The sequence below is a fragment of the Chaetodon auriga genome, chromosome 10, assembly GCF_051107435.1.
Source record: "Chaetodon auriga isolate fChaAug3 chromosome 10, fChaAug3.hap1, whole genome shotgun sequence".
Lineage (NCBI taxonomy): Eukaryota > Metazoa > Chordata > Actinopteri > Chaetodontiformes > Chaetodontidae > Chaetodon > Chaetodon auriga.
In genome coordinates, this window is record NC_135083.1 from 12607584 (window position 1) to 12627999 (window position 20416).

Here is a 20416-nt window from a genome sequence, read left to right on the forward strand (position 1 = left end):
TGTGTGTGTGTGTGTGTGTGTGTGTGTGTGTGTGTGAGAAAAATTACATTTTTCTGCCAAAAGATGAGAACACTGATTTCATCAAAGAAAGTGATTTTGAAAATGAGTCACCTCGCTCCAGGGGCCCCTGATTGGCTGAAAATGTCCGTCCTGATTGTCACAGCTTCCTGTCTCGGTGAATGGTGGGCCGCTGCGGACCAATGGGAGTGCAGTGCTGAGGATGCAACAGTGATCCAGGAAAAAACAGCCCATTGTTCCTGGGACGTCGGAGAAGTGTGACCTCCCTCCCGCCGGATCTGGCTGCTCGGCTTAGCGGCACACTGAAGGACTCGTTACCCCATTGACAGGTAGGACACTCATTTGAGACAGCGGATCCGGCACATGACATTTCATTAGAAGCTTTTTATGAGCTTCAGATGTTGTTATTTTTAGAAAACTTCTTCTTCTCAGAAAATTGTGTCTTTCCAGGAAACCTAACAGCACATTTGAGGGTTTTTTCTCACTGGTGTATCGTAAGATGATTTATGACAGTACATTATTGCCGTCGTTTTGGTTGTTGTCATTAGGGAGGTAATTACGTTAGTTTATCATAGACTTTCCAGACTGGGTGACACACACAAACACACAGGCGCTACTAATGTCCTTGAGTTCACAGAGAGAGGGGCCTGTGTTACCACCCCATTTATTGATTATGTGATGAGTCAGAGGGTTCTCATCACAAGGGAGGGTGTGTGTCTGTCTGTGTGTGTGTGTGTGACAGAGAGACTGTGCGTTTTTCTTTGATCAGAAGTACAGTAACTGAACTCAGGCTGAGTGTGTCATGGGACAGAGGAGCTAAAGTGGTGTAATAAGATTATGAAGTTGGAAGCGAACGTCTAATGCCGGCTGTCACGCTCTCCTTCTTTTTCTCACCTCACAGAAAGTTCGTACCTGCTGTATTTTATGGCTGTGATGAAAAGCCTTTTTAATCACCTCGTGTAGTTCACCTCCCGACTGTGTGGCAATAGACACAAAATTAGACAGAATTGAAGATTATTGAAGGAAGGATAATCTCTGCTGCTGTTGCACATGATGTCCAGCAGATGTCAGTACCATCCCTCAGAATAACTGAGAGGACCGGTCAGATGCAATGATCCTGACATTCACTTGGCAGCAGTTAAATTATCTGTATGCTTTTGATACTGTGTTTGTGTCATTATACAAAAGTCATGATGTTCTCCCAAACCTCACTTTTCACTTCTACTGAAATACAATATATGTATTGTCTGTCTAAGAATCAGGGGCGGGGCGGCTCAGCCCAAGCCTGGGGCGGTCTTGGGCACATGCTGCCCTTGAGAGATTTTTTTCCCATTTACGAGTGCCTAAAAATCTGTACATCATTTTGGAAAAAACGTGATAGGAAAGCATTCTGAAACTGTAAAACAACAAATGTTGAACTTTCACTCCTACCACCGACAAAGAGGCAAAAATTGCCTGATGTTACTCTTTTTAAGTTACATAACGTAGGTTGGGTAGGAATAATATGCCAATTTTTCTCCAGTAATAGACCTTTTATCCATTGGCTGGAGCTCCAGAAGCATATCACTGTTAATTTAATATCTTTTGGTTTGGGACTGTTTTTTAGTAAAAACAATCAATTTGAAGACATCAGTTTGGCCTCAGGGAAACTGTGATGGGACTTTTTCACTATGTAATGATGTGTTATGGACTTCCTGATAAGTCATTAAATCAAAGGAATAGATTAATCGTTATAATTATTTGCAGCCCTGACAGTATTTCTCCAGCCTAAACCAAACCCAACATCTGTTTGTTCTCCCTGTAGATTTTTATGAAGTGCATTAAAATGCTTTGTCTACACTCTCTATATTTAAACTAGTTTCTGTAGACAAACCGGTCACAAGCAGTTAGATCTACGGTAAAAGTGTCAACAAGCCAACAATCCAACTATTGTAAATGCACTTATGTAACAGAATTATACAGACTGATGTTGTTTTTGAGGCCTGTGCGCAGTCTGAACACATGACACGGAGAACACACCCTACAAACGCCACCTTATGTGTGAGGGAATCAGACCTGAAATTGATTTGCCGGTTTTTCGCTTGCTTACAGCTGTTGGTTTCAGTCAGCATTAATGTCTTAGTGTTTCTTCTTCTTTCTCTGATTACTTTCAGCGTATATATACACACACAGATAACCCCACCACCAGCTGAGCCTTGGTATGTCCTTCCGTGGGCTGGAGTAATACTGCTATGACCCCATTGTATCCCTGGGGAGCAGCTAATTTCCATACAGATAGACACAGAGCCAGACGACACCTGTGCTCCTGGAAATCCTAGCAGGACAGAAATTCTGATGCTTATTAGTGACTTGGCCTCCTAAAAGAAAGAGTGAGAGAAAAGGAGACAGAGAGAATAAGGGATGCAGGGATACAGGAAAGAGGAGGAGGATGAATTTGGGGAGATAAATGAGCGGTAAGCAGGATGGATGATCACATCTGTCTCTGTTTACCTACTGCTGCATCGCTGCTGCTGGATGCTGCTGTGCAGGTCTTCATTAGCATTGAGTTAGCTATGAGAGAGCATCAGTCCATGGCAAAAGTTTCTGTGTTGGTATGCCTGATATTGTAAGTAGGTGAAAGGAAGGTCTCTTACGGAGAAGCTAACCATTGCTTTATTAGAAAAAGATTATTTTGGGGGGTGTGTGAGTTTTTAAGCTGAGGCAGTCAACCTCTTTCCCCTGCAGGGATTCTGAAAATGACAGACCTTTTTGCTCAGACTCCTGGGAAAATGTGTGTGTTTGTGTGTGCGTTCTCGTGCACACGTGTGTGTATGTGTGCGCATGTGATCCACGTTACACTCTGTGCAATACAGCGATTAGATGCACTGTCAAATAATCCAGCATTTTATCCTCGTGACTTTGATGGCTTAATTTGACACATCTCTGCTTTACTAAAGACAGCTTCCCGAGAAGTTTTCTGGCAGCAACATTTCTGCTATTTAAGAAAGGGCAAGTAGGGCTCAGCTTTAAATCTGTGTATTTGTGTGTAATTATAATAATGAAATCTAGCTGTGCTCCAGTAAGAGGGCTGCACAGGAAGTAGAAAGTAAGAGCAGCTGTTGTCATTCTCCTGTACATCTGGGCACCAACAGCAACATGGTTTGTCACAATGTTACGTGAGGCAAAGTGTGTTCAGGCATTTTCACAGACTATTATCACTCTTATGTTGAGATAACATTACATGTTGACATGTTACATGTTGAAATGAGTAAGTGAGATTTTAGGAGAAACTGTCATGTGAGATTCTGGCATTTTCTGAGGGATACACAGCAAAAACAATACAAAAAACCCCAATGAAACCAGAGAAATGTTGCTTAGAACCAACAGTTATCTTAAAAATAGGGCAGTACATTTGTCTGGATACAAAGAAATTCTGACTTTGGCAAAGCAGTTTTGTACTTCTCAGTGTTCCTCAAGCTGCTTTATGATTCTGAAAATTCTTAAAGCAGCAAGTTACTCAGAAGCAGTAATGAACTCTCAGTAAGAAGTTATAGGATTAAGATAATTGACAGAAAAAAGCAAGTGAAATGCTCGAACATAGAAACTGCCTGGTAACAAAAAACAAGCATATATTGCCTGGATTTAAGACATTAAATCTTACTTAGATTTCACTTTTTGCAGTGTTGCCAATCAGTCTCTCAGATGCTGGGATCCCTCTTACTCTACACTTGCCGCTTGCTCTCTTTTCCCTCCCTCCCTGCCTTCCTTCCAACCTCGCCGCCTCCCGTCCTCTTTCACTTGAGCAGAGCAGCATGAGGTAGTTAAATTATATGACATTACATGAAATGTTTCACTTAACCAACATTCAGTGTGGTTTGCGTAGAGCAGAAGGGTACAGAGAATATCAGGCTGACTTGTAGCGTTCTCGGGAGGGCTGTGTGTTTCTGAGAGGGCAACAGAAACCGTGAATGTCTGGAATCGAAGCAAATCAGGTGAGGACGATCCCATACCTCCTCTGTAGCTGTTTTGTGGGAGAGAACAGTGTGTTTGAGCAGCGGTGTGTGTCTGTGGGAGTCTGTGTGAGTGTGCATTTGAATTCATTATGTGGAGAAAATCAGTTATTTGAGAACATAACGCTCTAAAAGCAGCTGGTAGATGTCCCTGTGAGAATGTGTGCGTGTGTGTGAGGCTGTTTTTGTGTTTTGAACTCCCAGCAGGCAAATGTGATTGCGCAGACGCTCCATGGCTTGCTGAAAATAAGCTCAACTCGTGGTTTACCATGACTCAGTTTGTCATATGTGCTCGATTCACATGCTCACATACCATCACTGTTTAACTTTCTCTGTGTTGAGAACAGCAAATTCCAGTTCAGCTGATTCAGTTAAAAACCTTAGATTTGATTTTAACACAGCAATCAACCTCAAAATCACTATGTGATGTGATGTGTGTGTTGGGGTTTCTGACTGACTCACACTAACTTCTGCTGTGGATTTGTTTTGAAAGCGGAGCACTAGTTGCACATTGGTGTTCAACTTTTTGACACGTGTGTGTGTCTCTCTCTCTGTTTCTCCTTTTAGGTCAGCATGAGTGGGGGAGTCAACGTGAAAGCGGCCCCCCGGGCTCCTCCCTCGTCAGGAATCCCCCTCCCACACAGCATGTTGCCCTCCTCCCCCAAAGCAGACACCCGCCGCCGGACTAGTGACCTGCCCCGGCCCTCAACACAGACTCCTAAACACACACCCACACACACACCCACGCACTCTCCTTCACTTTGCCCACGGAGCTCCAGCATCCCCGGGCCTTCCTCTAGGGACCCGACGAGAGATCCAAGCCTGAAAGGTCAGCTCTTCAAGCGGACAGGAGCTCTGCCTGCTCCCCAGGTGTCACGATCAGCCTATAGCAGCCCGTTAACCCAGCGCAGGATGCCGCCGCCACACTCCAAAGACACACTGGATCTGGGAAAACCTGCCCCACCTCACGTCCCCTCACATGATGGCAATCGCAACAGGAACACCTTCATCAATAAGAATCAAACATGGGGAACGAGCAACCTGCGTCCACCACTCCAGTTCAGAAGAGGAGACAACTCCAACACTGTATCCCAGGCAACAAGAGAGGTCGTGCCACAAGGAGAGGAAGAGCCTCCAGGAAACCACCCAGATCAGTCCACAATGCTGAACAACAGTAACCTCTGCCCCTCGCTCGCTCCAACAAACTACAAGCACGCCTTCAGGGGTTGCAGCGGCTCCACCAGCCAGTCAGATGAGGAGATGGGGACTCCTGAGGACAGCAGTCCGGCGTCCTCTCCTGGTCCCCTGCCGCTGCCACCGATCTCATTCACCATGCCAGTGATGTCCAAGGTGGCCGTCGATATGCAGGATCAAAGCCTAGACAAGGAGGCTGCATTCACAGAGGCACACACACCCAGAGTCAACATGGCTACTGTGGCTCCCTTCAGCTACAGGTGAGTGGTTTGCACACGCACACACAACTGATACAACAATTTATCAAGACCTCCATTATGACCCCCAGTTATTGATGCCCATTGTAAACCCCCTCTCTTGTCATTATCATATGATCACTTTATCTCTCTCTCTCTCTCTCTCTCTCTCTCTCTCTCTCTCTCTCTCTCCCCCCCCCTCCCTCTCTATCTCCTTTTACCATTTTATGATACCCCTCTTCTACTTGCACACACACACACACACACACACACACACACACACACACACACACACACACATTGCCCTAGAGGCTTGATGTGGCCATTTCAGTCTTTCAGTCGAATTTCTTTTCCAGCAATACATGTGTAAGCAAGGACACACACACACACACACACACACACACACACACTTGGTGTTTTCTGGAGCGGAGCTGATTCTTAAAGTGTCCTTTTGACAGCCTCTGGGCTGACTCGATGTATTGTTCTCTCTCACACACACGTAGTCCCTCATGATGTGGGATAAAAACAAGACAAAAGTGAATCTAATTTTGTAAGTAAAAAAAATGCGGTGTTAACTGATGTGTGGTGTGGAGTGATGTGGTGTGTTTGAGTTAAATGGATCAGTCTGTGAAGAATTAATCTGTCAAAGCAGAATCACTGAGTGCCTGATGTACAATGCTTTAAAGGATAAAGAATTAGAAAAATTCAAGACAAGAACTTAAATTCTTAAGCTTCGTTTGACTTTTATAAAGATGAAATTATTCATAGTACTCAGTGATTTTCTGTTTCTTTGATTTGTGGTTATAGAACTCACTGTGACACACTGGGGGATGTCATCCCTTTCTTCTACTGCCATACAAAGTAGCTTGTGTGCTGGATTGCAATCAGCGCTATCGAAGTGATTTGCATGTACAGTAACAGTCATGTGATGGTCATGATGTGTTCACAGGGTCCGGGTACAGGAGAGCGATTTTTCACTGGACGAACTGAGTGACTGCTCATCAGGATCCATAGAAGTGTGCTGTGATGACCTAACACCAGGTAAGACACACACACACACACACACACACACACACACACAGCCAGGCTTGCAATCAAACACATCACTTTTCCTTTTTCTCCATCTCATTCGCTGAGCAGAACCTGTGCTCTAGTTCTGTCTGTCCAGTTAGCATTAGGGTGCGGAGAGACTAAGAGCCCTGGTTGCAGGTATGAATGCTGACTTTCTGGCATCTAGACGCATTTACTGCGACAAAGTCATAAATGGCATCAGACAGGACATTCCAATACCTGACCTTTGGGTCTTATTGTGGAACCTGAATAGACTCAGTGAAGACTAAGGGACAACCATTCTCTGTCTAAATGTATGTCTCTCATGTTCCTACTCATCAGGCCATGTTTGAAGTTAGGTGGTGTAATTTGGTGTGTGTGGGTGTGTGTGTGTGTGTGTGTGTCTGCCTCAGAGGTTCTGCTGACTGCAGTGACTCCTGGATGAAGGGATGGAAAAGAGAGATGGGCTCAGGATGTTAAGATGAAGTAAGATGACAGGGGTGATGTGGGTCAGTAATGGGATGAAATGGGGCACTTCTCAACTCACTGCCAGGGAGTGTTATATGCACATTGATTCCAGCCTCATCCAAGAGCTGTTGAGGAGTTTGAACCTCTCTCCCCCTCACGCTTTCTCTTGCAGCTCCTTCTTTCCAACTTCATTGACCTAAAAAGCCACAGTCCCAGCGTGACCCCCTCCCCGTGCTTTTGAGTAATGGTTTGCTCTGCACCCGCAGCTATAGTCATGCATTGTTGTGGTCAGTCTGAGTCGAGGGATGTGGACGTGCTTTAGAGATATGACTTTATCAGTGGTTTCATGAATCATTCTTTTTGATGTGGTGTCAGTTGGACAGGAGGGGATCTGCTGCCTGGCTTTGAAATGTGCAGTCCAGCGTTAAAGTGTATTAAATTTTAATGGCCAAAATCTCTTAACTTATACACATCTGACAGAATATGTGCAGCGTAGTCAGAAAGTATCAGGACAGTTATGTGTTTTTCATTGTTTGCACGTTGGATTTGAAATGAAACAATAATGGTTCGCAGTGCTGATTTCCAGTTTGAAGAGTGTTACCATCCATTTTGGGTGAACACTGTATTTGCAACTAAATATAGTTTTCTTTTTCCCTTAAAACTGTGAAACTTAATAATATAATAATTATAATAAAAAGTCTATATTGGATTTTAATTCATGTTCTGTAAATCCATTGTGGGTGTACAAACCCAGTATTTTTAGTCATGCGTTGTGGCTCTAAGCAGTAAACTTTGGTTTATGACCAAATACCTGCAAATTACCCACCTACATTTCTATCAGGCTCAGGTGCACGGTGTGTTTAGTGCTAATTATCAAATATTAGCGTGCTAACATGCTAAAGTGCGATGGAAAACGTGGTAAAAATTCTACCCGCTGAATATTAGCATGTTAACATTGTCATCATGAACAATCTGACAAGAAAATATGCTGTAACTGTGAATGCTACTGTTTACCATTTTTCAAGGACCAGACTTTATTTGTTGAACTGGTTGTTTGATTCTTTTGTGACTCAATAAGAGGAGAAGGATCACTTTTGTGTTGTTGTTCCAGTAATGATAATGCAACATGAAAATAATGAGCTAATACTCTTTACTCTCAAACGTCACAGTGATAACATCTCAACTGCTCTCTGGGTTTTTTATGTTACAATTGAAATCTCTAAAATCATTTAATGCAGACCAGAATTCAGTTGAATCCAGAAACATATGAGCATTACAGTCACATCACACATGAAATACAATAATATTGTTACTCTATTTTCCGTATTGCTATCAGTGTGAAATTAAAATGACATTTTGATCCAATGTCATACATGTTGAATCTCCCACATTTATTAAGATGCACTGTGATACATTTTGCTAGGTTTTAGCTTTTTGATGTGCTTTTTGTGAAGCAGTTGAGGGAGAACAGCTCAAGGGTCTTGACCTTTGGCATCAGCTTGGAGGAAGGATGGAAGATTAGATGCAGAGAGAGAGAATAATGATACAGAAAACAGAAATAGACGGATAAAATGTGTCTTTCAGAACAGATGCTCTGAAATGTTGGTGAACTCTTACTTTAAACTTCTGTATTCAGTTTTCTGGCCTGTCTAAAACTGTAGCCACCAGAATGAAGCTGTTTACAAATAAAATCTTTTTAAAGCTTTTTGGAGGTTTCAACCAGCTGGTTGTGGAAAAGGGGGATGGGAGCTCATGATGGACCAGCCCCAGTCTTTAAAGGCCTCTGGCTGTCTTGGGACTATGTTTGTGGCCTTGTAATTGGTCCCTAGAAGGCGTTAGAAACAGAACTAAAGTGTCTTATACTCCTCTGAAGCTGCATTTACATGGAGGGTGGACTGACACCGTAATAACTGTAATTTAGGGAGCGGAGGAAGGGAGGGAAGCTGGCAGGAAGGCAAAGTTTGGAGGGAAGGAAAAAGAGGAAGAGTGAGAGATGAAAAGAGGCGACCTGATAAGGTCAGTGGGTTGATGGATTTCGTTTTTGTGTAAGGAGGAAAGAGAACAAACAGAAAATGTGTGCACAGTGATAAGATGACAGATTGAATGCTGGTTAAATATTTCAAAGCTGAGTGCGCTGGTTGACCTCATGACACGAGGCCAAATCATGATGGGATTTGGTTATGGTTGTCTGTAGTGACTATGGTGAAAGAGGCGTTCTCCACAAGTTGAATGTTTTCCATATGCTTAGATTGCATCCGCCATAACATAATCAGCTCTTCCAGCTTCCATTCGGGACCCTAATGAAGACCTGAACGTTTAATGTGACTGTAGCACCATGTGGTCTTTCAATTAGACCACGGACCTCCTGACCTTGTTGCTCTCTGGAGAGGTGTATTTGAGCATGCATTCATGTCTGAGCATGTGTGTGTATGTGTGCTGATGTATATCTGTGTGACAGTACACAGATGGTGTTTGAAAGATAAATGTGATGTGGACTGCGTATCATTTTTCATCTCCCAGTCTCCCATCTCCCAAGGCAGCAGTCCTGCTATAAATCTTCATGTTGGGAAGGTTGTAATGTAGAGTTTGGACAGTTGAGAGAGGTGTTGATGCAACTTTATGGTCATTTTGGAGGCCGCAGTCAGTTAGTGGTACTGAATCGTGTTGTGTGACATTGACAAGTGTTTCTAATATTTTGTCTACCCCCCATCTCAACGAGAGTAGGCTAAGCAACAGAGATAACTCTCTGTACAATGCAACACAGTTCACCAGCATTTCCCTTTCTGCCAGTAGGTCCCCTGAATCCTATTCACTAGACCTTTAAGTCAACATTTTATAGTCAGTGGAAATGGCCAAAAAGTCATTAACTTTGACACTATGCCATTCTGTATGTGATTAACAGGGACTATGCAATTAGAATAGACTCAAAAGATGAGAGTATTCATTGAAGAATGCAGACGCTCCTCCAGGGAGCCCTAGAGAAACATTTTGAAATGCTGCTCATCCTCACTTTTAGAATAGAAGTCAGCAAATCTTCAGTAATGAAAGTATGAAATCAGCTTGCAGTTTATAAATTTGATGCTCACCAACCCTTTAATGCCCCTGGACGGTCTAGTGAATAGCATTTTGATAACCCCGGCCACATCTACTCTTAGACAGTGTGTAATCCTCTTTGGCCAATCTAATCAGAGAGACATATGCCGAGTTGGCATCGGACAGTGATGAGTGGTTTAGTAGCTTTGGGAAGATGATCAGACATAAGCATGGGCTAGATTATGTCCTCACTCATCTCCAGGAGTGGGGCAGTAATCACTATTTAGGGTTTAATGTCATGCCCTACTCTGTATTTGCCCTTAATTTTGACCTGTCAGGAGTCCTGTGGTCCAGTGTCAGGACAGCTGATGTGATGGCACAGTTTTTTTTTTTTGTTGGGTTAGGTGGTGAGTTTGATGAGGAAGGCATCACATGAATGTGGGAAAGTGAGTGTCTTAACACGTGCCTAGTCCGCACGTGCACGGGTACTTTTTACAACTTTTTCTATGTGTTTCGACTATTTGTCTCTTGTCCTGCAATGGTGAACATTATGGTGATGCTGCTAACCTTAATTGTGTTTTTGATTGTGATTTTTCATGTGGACAGAGATTATTTTTAAAACCGTGCTTGTGTGAACCCTGTTTTTTCTCAAATACCTGTGTATTTGTGGACAAGCCAACGAATACACATAATCCATACATGAGCGGAAAGGCCAGCATGCGTGAACATGTGTGAACAAATGAGTAAAAATTTCACCCAGGCACACTTAGAAGTTCCTCACACACTGAACCATCCACCTCATTGTGAGGCAGTCCACCTCCTGATGTGTCCTCCTTCTTCTTCTCTGCGCCCAGGGACATTTCATTACAATGTAGGAGGCTAATGTCTGCATTAGATAGAGTTAGAGGTGGAAGAGGAGAGAAAGGGGGGAGAAGGGTGAATTGAGTAATGGGTGAATGAGTGCACACACTCAAGATCCTTTTTGACCTCTGGGGTGACTCTCAACCCAGGGAGTCGAGTTATGGAGTCAGTCATGTGTGTAACCTCCCTGTGTCTCTGTGGGACCACACACACACACCCACGCACACAGGAATGGAGTCACAAACACTTCTATCTGTCAAATTAATAACCCATGGAGAATCACGCAGAATATGAGCACATACTTCTGTGATGAAGATTCCTGATGCTAATTGATTCAAGCTGATTCATGTTGTCCTCATTATATATCATCACATTTTAAGTTTGTATTCACATACTGCTGTATATCGTACTTAAGCAGCCGCAGTTCTTTCTCTACAGAGAGAAGCACAACAACGCACTCACGTACACTGATGATATCCATCACTGCTGTATGCACACCACGCTGTAACTAGGCAACCAGCCTCTGCAGCACAGCATTGTGGGATACCCCTGGGAAGTGTGCGGAGAATGTCAACACTGAGGCGTCTGGGAGGGAACATCTACAAAGAGAGATACCTTTTTTTAAAACACACATCAATTCTTCTGCCTACGTTATTCCTCCGGATGGCAGTTGGTGTTTTTCAGCTCTCAGCTGTGTGTGATTCACGATGAGTGTGTGACATTCGCCCCGGGAGAGAATGGTGTTTTTGTTAGATTAACATTTGTTCCTCCGGAATCAGGAGTTAGTATGACTGATACACTCACATTATTACCATGGACAGCCTTTAAGTGGCTGAATTGCCCAAATGCTTAAGCCAGTGACTCATGCTGTACATCATCAGCACTGAGTGAGACCACCAAAGAGGTGTCACTGTGGCAAAAACTCCCTCTGTCATTCACACATACATTTGTGACTCAGACTAGGAAGCTACACAGCTTCACCAGCTATGTATCAGCTTGCTGCCTCAGTATTGTGTGTAAACAGGACATTAATAGCCATGTTATTGTGTTGGTGCATTACTAGTGTGTGTGTGTGTCTGAGAGAGAGACTGTGAGCCTTCCCTTGTGTATGTGTGTCATGGTCTGGTATTCATCCCTGTGTCCTGTGGACCCTATGCCTTAGCGGACATAAGCAAACCTAGCGTGACTGTTGAGGCGGTGAGGCAGGATATCCCCTCTCTGTCTTACAGGCTTCCTCTGCTCCTCTGGCACACATACAGAGATCCTTCCTCACCCGTCCTCTTCCTCCTCTTCCTCTCACTTTCTTCATTGCCTTGTTTTCTGTGTTATACTGTCGCGTTCTTGCATTCGTTCTCCCTTCACTTCACTAGTAGCATCTAGCAGGCTTTCGTTCACAGCGTCTGCTCTATCCTCTTCTGACTTGCTCCGTTTTGCTTCATCTTCAATCACACTCACTCTCATAATTTTTTTCTCACTTCTCCACCCTGTTCACACTTGTCTCATCTTTAGAACAACTTCTCTTTTTTTGTAGTTAGACACAAAAAGGCAAAACAAGAGGAACCAAGAAGGAGTGGGTGACAACAGTGAGTGGGTGAAAGTGAGAATGCATGCCATCTGCTTCGTCGAATGGGAACCGTTCCTCTTAAAGTTTAAGGCGCTCTGATACAGTTGGTTACATCCAAAGCAGCAGTGATTTCCTCTTCTCTCGCAGTACTTTTCCTTACAAAACTGGAGACCTTGTGTAACCTTATAAACATGCACATAATGCACCACACAGTGGATGTGTGTGTGTCCTACTGGCTATTTCACATGACTGCTCTGTAGAAATACAGTATAGTGGCCAATCTGTTCCCAACTGTTTAGAGGTGCTAGGGCAAATATACTCATGCAAAGTACAGAGACACACTGCCTCTCTCTGCTCGCCTGTCTGTCTGTCTGTCTGTCTGTCTGTGTCTCTCTCTCTCTCTCTCTCTCTCTCTCTCTCTCTCTCTCTCTCTCTCTCTATCCCTCTATTTCACTCTGTGTTTTCAATCTAACCATTCATCACTGTATCTCTGCCTACCTGCCTGTCTTCCCTTCATTTACCTTTGCCTAAAAAAGTTTCTTTATGTGTGTGTGGAACTGTTTCATAGCAGCAAATTTCCCATGGCTCCGGCCACTGTGGTCAGCCCACAAGTGCGTAGACACATACACACACACACACACACACTCCTCTGTGACGTACTGAATGTGTGAGCCTGCTATGTGATGAAATGTGTAGGCTAATACTGAGCACTGGCACTCATCACACTCTGAAAGTGCCAGCTTCTCTGATGTCAGGCCAGATTGCTCAGGTCAGACAGCATGCTGTTTGCGTGCGTGCGTTTGTGCATGTGAGTGTGTGTGCGAGGAAAGAGAGAGAGACTAAGCAGAGGGTGAGAGAATATATGTTTACATCGGCCATATATTAAAGTGATTAGACTTTGGTGCCAGAGAGACGAGTACTGGAACAAATAAGTAGCTGTGTGCTGCCAAGTCACATTTTACCTGTATGTATACGTGCTTTCAAGAGCACTGACGCGTGTCTTTGCCCCACATGCATTTGTGCGCCACACAGACCTGCCTTGTGCGTGGTCACTCTCGTTTGGCTAACCTTAATCCCTCATCAGGGAGATATAACAGCTGACGTACAGCACCTATTAGCCTTAAATTACATCCTTTACCCCCCTACTGGCCTGCTACCATCCCCCAGAGCCTTCATAACTGTCAGCGCACAGCTCTGGCCTCAGTGCGGCATAACCACCTCAACATTGGCCCTTTATTAAAGCACGCTGCTTCTAATTAATGGCTTTGGCCTTTACACAATAAAAGAGTCAGTGTATGCCTGTGTTTTTGTCTGCCACTGAACTCCTGTATTACACACTCTCAGTCAAGGCTAGATGGATAGGTGAGGTTGTTGGCAAGTGTGCTGTGCACGTACCTTGATGCGTGTCGCAGTCATTTTTGGATGAACCTGGCGCCAGTTTGGGTACTGTTGAAAAATTAGCTGTTTTTATAAAGTTCTTCTAATATTAGATGTGGTATGTGAGCAAACAGGACATTGCTTGTTTTCGAACTGGTTTAGTGTCAGCCACCTTATGCAAATGTAACTGAAAACGGGCATTAGCCCAACAGCCAGCTTGTTTGAATACCACTCTTAACAGTTTGAGACCTGATAACATCACAGCTGCAGGCATTGCTGCTCACGTACAAGAGAAGGTGAAGTGCTCTAACGGTAATACACCCAGAGGATAAACACTGCATCAGTTAACATAGACCTGTATGCAGACAGGATGCATTAATACACAAAAACAAGTTCTACAGCTGTATTGATTGTTAATGTGCAATGATGGCCTTAAAGTTTGTTTTATGCATTGTCATCATGATTACCTCTAATGGAAATAAAGACAGATGAGAAATGACGACATCGTGCTACATCTCTGTTAATGTCCCTCTCTTATCCAATCTCCACCCAGCTCTGTGTTTTAGGAGGAATTACAGGAATAGATTCTGTAGGCATTTGAAGCAAAGGATCCGGGTCAAACAGCGAGACAGAGACAAAGTTAAACAAGAGAATAATAAAGACGATGATGAGGAAGAGTCTGAGTTACTCCTTTATCCTGTGTTGATTGAGATGGGATGTCCAGAGTGATGAGATGACGTAGTTGAACGTGCCAGAGCTAACCGAGTCCCTGGATGGGAGCCTTGGCTTTTCTGAGCCTGTCTCATCAATGTGACACACTCGTTGAGACAGAGCCATGCAAACGCCTGCACACACACACATGCAGGGGAGGATAGATAAAAATATAGACACTCATTCACACACCCACTCATGCACACGTGTGCTTGTTTTTAAACCACTGAGGTATCGTAATGCTCGAGCTGAGGGATGGATGAGACTGTGATGAATCTATATCCCACAAACTTAATGGCCTGTGCAGCTTTATTAACTGGAGGGTGGGGGTCGCATACTGTATTTCTGGAGGAACGGAGGAAAGGAAGAGAGGAAATGAGAGTGGAGAGGTAAAATGATGCAAGTGGGAGGGGGTTGTGATGATCATTTGAGGTCTGCTGGCTGCTAATTGAAGCATAATTGGTGACTGACCTATCTCGTTGTCTATTAAGGACTTGTAAATGTGTGTCCTGTTCTCCTCTCCTAAGCTGATCCTGCAGTCATGGCTATTTTTCAGATAATTTGAATCAGCTTAATCATGGGTGGGCCTCTGGTGATTAGGGCACATAAGAAAATTTGAATGTGAATGGATGAATAGAGCAGCTAATGTGATTATGAGTGATTGGATGTGCATGTGTGTGTGCAGGGGGTCTTTATTCTGACTCCAGTATTTGGCATCTAGGATCATTTGAGTCACATGGAGTTGAGCTCAATATACATTTCTTTGTTTCTTTGTCTTTTTCTTTCTGTGTTTTGTCATTCTTTCTTTTTTCTTTCTTCTTGTCTTCACTGGTGTGCAAAATAGCGCAGCATCTGCGGTGCGTGTTTGACAGAGAGAGAGGATCGGTGGGTGAATCAGCCAGTGGGAGGAGAGAGAGCGAGGGACAACAAGAAAGGAGGGAAGGATAGAGGAAGAAGAAGGAGAGGGAGGGTGAATGAGCCAGCGGGGGTAGAGTGAGCAAACCAGCGAGTGAGGGAGAGGTAGAGGGGAGGAGAGAAAGAGGAGGGGGGATGTTGCTGCTGCTGCCGCCGCTGCGACTGTTTCTCCTGTCAGTCGGCTGCTGCTTGCCTGGCAAGCAGGAGGAAATACAGAGCGAGAGAGAAGCAGAGAGGAAGACAGAGAAAGAGGCTGGTCAGAGCTGTATTTGATTCTAGCGGTGCTATTGTGGCACAGAGAGCCGCAGACACGCTGTGAGGAAGTGGATTTAGACACTGGACACAGATCTGCACATCCATGGATTACCAGCAGTGAGTAAGGCTGACTACTACTGCCACTCTACTAACCCACTCGTCATTTTCAATAGAGGGGTGAACCCACACTCCCACAGCTGGGAGTCTGGCTCAGTCTGGACCCACTGGAGACAGAGAGGGAGAGCAAACTACACTCGTCTCTGTGTTTTTACACCTTTCTCCCCTTTTCTCCCTCCATTTCTTTCTGTCTGCTTGTGTGTATTTCAGAGTCTGTCACTGATGCTGTTGCTTGGCTCTCTGCAGGAGGGATGTTGGAGGCTAATGTGGCTAACATTAGCATGACGGCTAAGCCCAGAGAGCTGGACCTGAGGTCTGCTGCTGTCTCCTGCCAGGAAACTTCAGCCCAGGCCATGGCCTCCAGGAAGGCCACGGCCAAACCCTCGGCTCTGCCCCAGGGACCTCCACGTCCCTCCGGGTCAGAGCTCAAGGTCTACCAGCCCACGTCTGGATCTATCCCTATCCCTATCCCCAATCCATCCGGGCTCCGCAAGCAGCGATCACTCAGCAACTTGTCTGTGCTCACCGATGCTGAGAAGAAGCTGCACCTTTACCAATCTCCCCGCTGGAATGATGATACGAGCCGGCATGGCGCTGGCGCCAACAAGCCGGGCCAGACTAAGACAGGTCAGGCTGGTGGTGGGAAACCACCACTTTCACGGACCCTTTCAAAGTCAGAACAGTCTCTTTTCCAGGGGAAGCCCAAACCTTTCTGCTCCCCGTCTGTGACTTCTAATGTGAGCAAGCCAAGTCGAATCCCTGCACCTGGTAAACCACGGGGACCACCTTATGCTGAGGTCAAGCCCATCAGCAAAGCTCCTGAGGCAGGCCAGAGTGCAGACACAGACCCTGCAGACCACCCCACTAAAGCTAACTCCAATGGAGCTGGGAATACTGGGACTAATGGCAAGAAACTAGGGGAGAAGGGGAGATCTGCTGCTCTGTCAACAGAGGAGAAGAAAGAGAGGAAGGGGGTAGAGGGAGAAGATGATAAGAGCTTTCTGAAGGTGGACCCAGAGTTGGTGGTGACGGTTCTGGGAGACCTGGAGCAGCTGCTCTTCAGCCAAATGCTTGGTGAGTCTGCTATTTTATCCCTATTCCACGAGCATGACACTTACATCACTTAGTACAGGCTCCAATTATGTCAACAAGTTAACAGTTACTTATTGATTCAGAGGACACTGAGTAACATAAACATCCTCTCCTCTCTTCTCCTGCCCTGCTCTACCCTCCCCACCCAAACCGTTCCCTTCAGCTCTGGCTGTAGCTCCAGCATCAACAGTGAATTTTAAATGAGTTCAGTCTCTATTGCAGCAGAGCATAATGTCAGTGTGTTTTTCACTACACGATGGTGAGAGCTGGTGAAATTCCCTGTTTACATCACTGTAGCAGTCCAATATGCTCCTTTTATAGGTATAAAATTGATTTTTGTTATATGTATCTGTGTTGATGCGTTTGTGTGGATGTGTACTAGCACCGTGTGCTCATATGAATCAGCTGAAGTAAGCAGTTCCAGAGGGCTGACATTGTTTTGTTGTTGATTCATTAGCTAGCACCAGAGTGTTTTGTCCAAGTCTCATCTGACCCACTGCCACAGTGAGCTAGATATGTATTCATTTATCAGATACCTCCCTCCTTCTTCACTCCTTATATCTCTTTCTCAGTTTTTCTGTTTCTAACTCTCCAACCCTGTTGGCACTGGAGCATATTTAAAATATCAAAGCAGTCCACGCATGTATGCATCTTTGTGTGCGGTAGTTAGAGTGTAAACTGCATGTTTTGCGTCAGCACCGCAGCCTCAGCATGTCCTGGCTCACTCCGAAATCAGCCATTCGTTAATAAAGGCCGTGTGAGTGGGACTAGTGGGGTGTGTGTTTTCAGTCGGTAAATAAAACGGCTGCATATTGAGTCAAGCTCCGGTCACAGTGGGCCACATATTTAGCCTTGCACCACTCCCTCACCCCCCTCCCTCCCTTCTCCCCTCCAGCTCGATTGATCTTCGGGCCACTGACAGATGGTCACTATCCACCCCCCACCCCCCCACCCCCCCCGCTTCTTCCCCCTGTTACCGGGGGCAACGTGTGGAAGGAGAGAGGGGAATCTGAGGGGGTGGTGGCATGGGCAGGTAGTTAACGTGCTACCATTCACTCAAACACACAGACACGCACACTTCCTCATGCATACACACACGATGGTGGCGAATGTACCATCACACACAGTATACCTAAAGTTCTATCTGATGGGGCTGTATTTGAGAATGATGACTAAGTTTGTGACTAATAGGTCAAATCAGGGTCTCAATCTACACCTATCATCCATTATTCATCCATATAGACACACACATACACTCTGTGTGTGTCTGTGTTTTTGTCTCTCTATCCCTCCCTCTCGGCAGGAGCAGATAGCATCCGAGAGTGAAGGAGATGGGGAGAGAGTAGTGTAGCCGGTCGTTATATCAGGCTTGTAGCGAGGAAATCATTTTCTGTCCATCATCAAACCTCTCTCTGTCTTCCTCCTCTCTCCTCATTTCCTCTTTTCTCTCTTCACCACTTTGCCTCCTGCTGCACAGCCCCGAATCACAGCTTGTGTGACCTTGCCCCTGCAGCCCTGCATGTGTGTGCGTGTGTGTGTACTTTACATGGTGTGTGTGTGTGTGTGTGTGTGTGTGTGTGTGTGTGTGTGTGTGTGCATTTTGTGTATCTGTGTGTGACCTTGTTCCTTGTTTTAGTCGTTGTGGTAATGTTGCCGGCCACACCTACTGTACATTAGATAGCCAGGTAGTCAGGAGGGAGGTGAGGATGGCAAAAACAGACAGAAAAAAGTAGAGGGCGGAATGGGGTAAGAATTGAGATTTATTGGAGGGAAGGAAGAGGGCATAGTGAGATAAATGATAGAGAGAGAGAGAGAGAGAGAGAGAGAGAGAGAGAGAGAGACCAAGAGAAAGAGAAACTGGAGGAAAACAATGGTAGTAACTATTGACCTACATTTCTACCTGGCATCCCAAGTGACCGAGCGTTGCTTTGGGTCATTACAGTCTACCACAATCTGCCTGAGGTTTATCATACAAACCACAGCAGGTGTGTAGGATAGTTGTGTGAGTACACTCATGTGTGTTTGTGCCTCTGTGTGTGTGTGTGTGTGTGTGTGTGTGTTAGGGAGAGGTTAATTGTAACTTGCCCTGTAGCTTGCGGCTGTGGGCTCATCTTTTATCGTATCTGCTTCTCCATTTCCGATGGGACACACAGCTAATTGGTTTCTGCTCCGTGTGCTCTGTCATAGGAAGATAGATTATGGATGTTCAATGGATCATTCCCAGTGATCCACTCCTCCCCTTCCCATATACACCTCCACCGTCCCCTCAACTGCTTACATACACGAAAGCGACGTGTCACTGTGCTCTACAGTGTTATATCTTGATGACCTTAACTCAGTCAGAGCCTGTCGTTACAGAAGCTACATGTTAGTTGTTAGCTCTGTTAGCTACAGGGAGTGAAATATGTGCCTGTGTCTTGAACATGTCACGATGCATGGCAGTTAGCAGCATGCACTGTGACACTGTCCTTTTGAGATTAGCTTACAGTGGTAGGCAAAGACAATGGAAAATGCCACTGAGGTCTAATCGGGATGTATTGCCCAAGACCATCAGCTATGCACTTAAAAGGGAGACCCCCCACCACCACACACACACACACACACACACACACACACACACACACACACACACACACACACACATTCTCAATGAAGAATAGATAAAGAAAAAAACAATCCAGGATATTTCAAGGTTCGGCCTATACGTTTGTTTTCAGACTTCAAGACGGATTAGTGTCAGTATAATCTGTTTTTCTTTAATCGCACATACATGTTTGACCACTGAGAGATGAAGAGCTTTTGCTTAACTGCTTAATTTAGAGAATTAATTGACTTGTGTGTCCACGGGCAGTAGATCTTGACTTGCAGTGGCAATTCTCCTAGATGCAGCATGTTTTCTAAGATATCTTGTGAACAGTTTTTACCATCAAGGTTAGCCACAGAAGCAGAGAATGATAAACTCTGTAAAATCTGCCAATAAAAATGACTCGACCTTAATGGCACCTTGTAAAGCATATACGGCACAGGCTACCAGGGTAATCTAAGGTACTGAACCTCAGATGTGTGCCACTAATGACACTTCCCAGTCCCATCCAGCACCCATAATGAGGTGTATGTGAGAGGGTAAGCTCCCTAAAGCAGTGGCCTTTCCCAGCATGGGGCAGGCTTGGTTTAGAGAGGATCCAGTCTAAAGACACCAACAAGCATCCGGATTAGGCCTTGCATAAAGATAATGAGAAGATTCAGCCTTCATTCCACTAATCACAAATCTATCACCCTGGAAAAGACCAGTCATCAAGACGAAAATGAATTACAGATTAAAGTCCAAAGGACATCTGCTTGGAAGGAGATTGGGGTATTTTGGGGAATTCTACTTTGTGAAGGATCAGATAGAGAAAATAGATTTAGGTTAGAAGATTGGAGATGTTGTGTGCTTTTAGTTGAGTTGATCGTGGAAACTGGGGGACCGTGTCACTTCCATGTGGCCACGAAGGCTCAGCAGAAGAGAACTAAACACAACTCAGTGACACACGAAC

At 44.9% G+C, this 20416-nt stretch overlaps 1 protein-coding gene across 9 annotated transcripts in view; it reads left to right on the forward strand.

Moving 5' to 3' along the window:
• The first annotated feature begins 232 nt into the window (after positions 1–232).
• Positions 233–20416, forward strand: part of nav1a (neuron navigator 1a) — an 82924-nt gene continuing 62740 nt past the window's right edge. For 5 of the 9 annotated variants that reach the window (XM_076742157.1, XM_076742158.1, XM_076742159.1 and 2 more), the window contains exons 1-4: positions 3955–3989; positions 4575–5461; positions 6387–6478; positions 16035–16862. In XM_076742157.1, coding sequence (XP_076598272.1) covers positions 3966–3989; positions 4575–5461; positions 6387–6478; positions 16035–16862 — 1831 coding nt within the window. In that variant the 5' untranslated portion in view covers positions 3955–3965. Of the gene's footprint in view, positions 348–3954; positions 3990–4574; positions 5462–6386; positions 6479–15473; positions 15793–15998; positions 16863–20416 lie in introns of those variants that run through there. The other 4 variants (XM_076742156.1, XM_076742162.1, XM_076742164.1 and 1 more) reach the window with 4 other exon arrangements.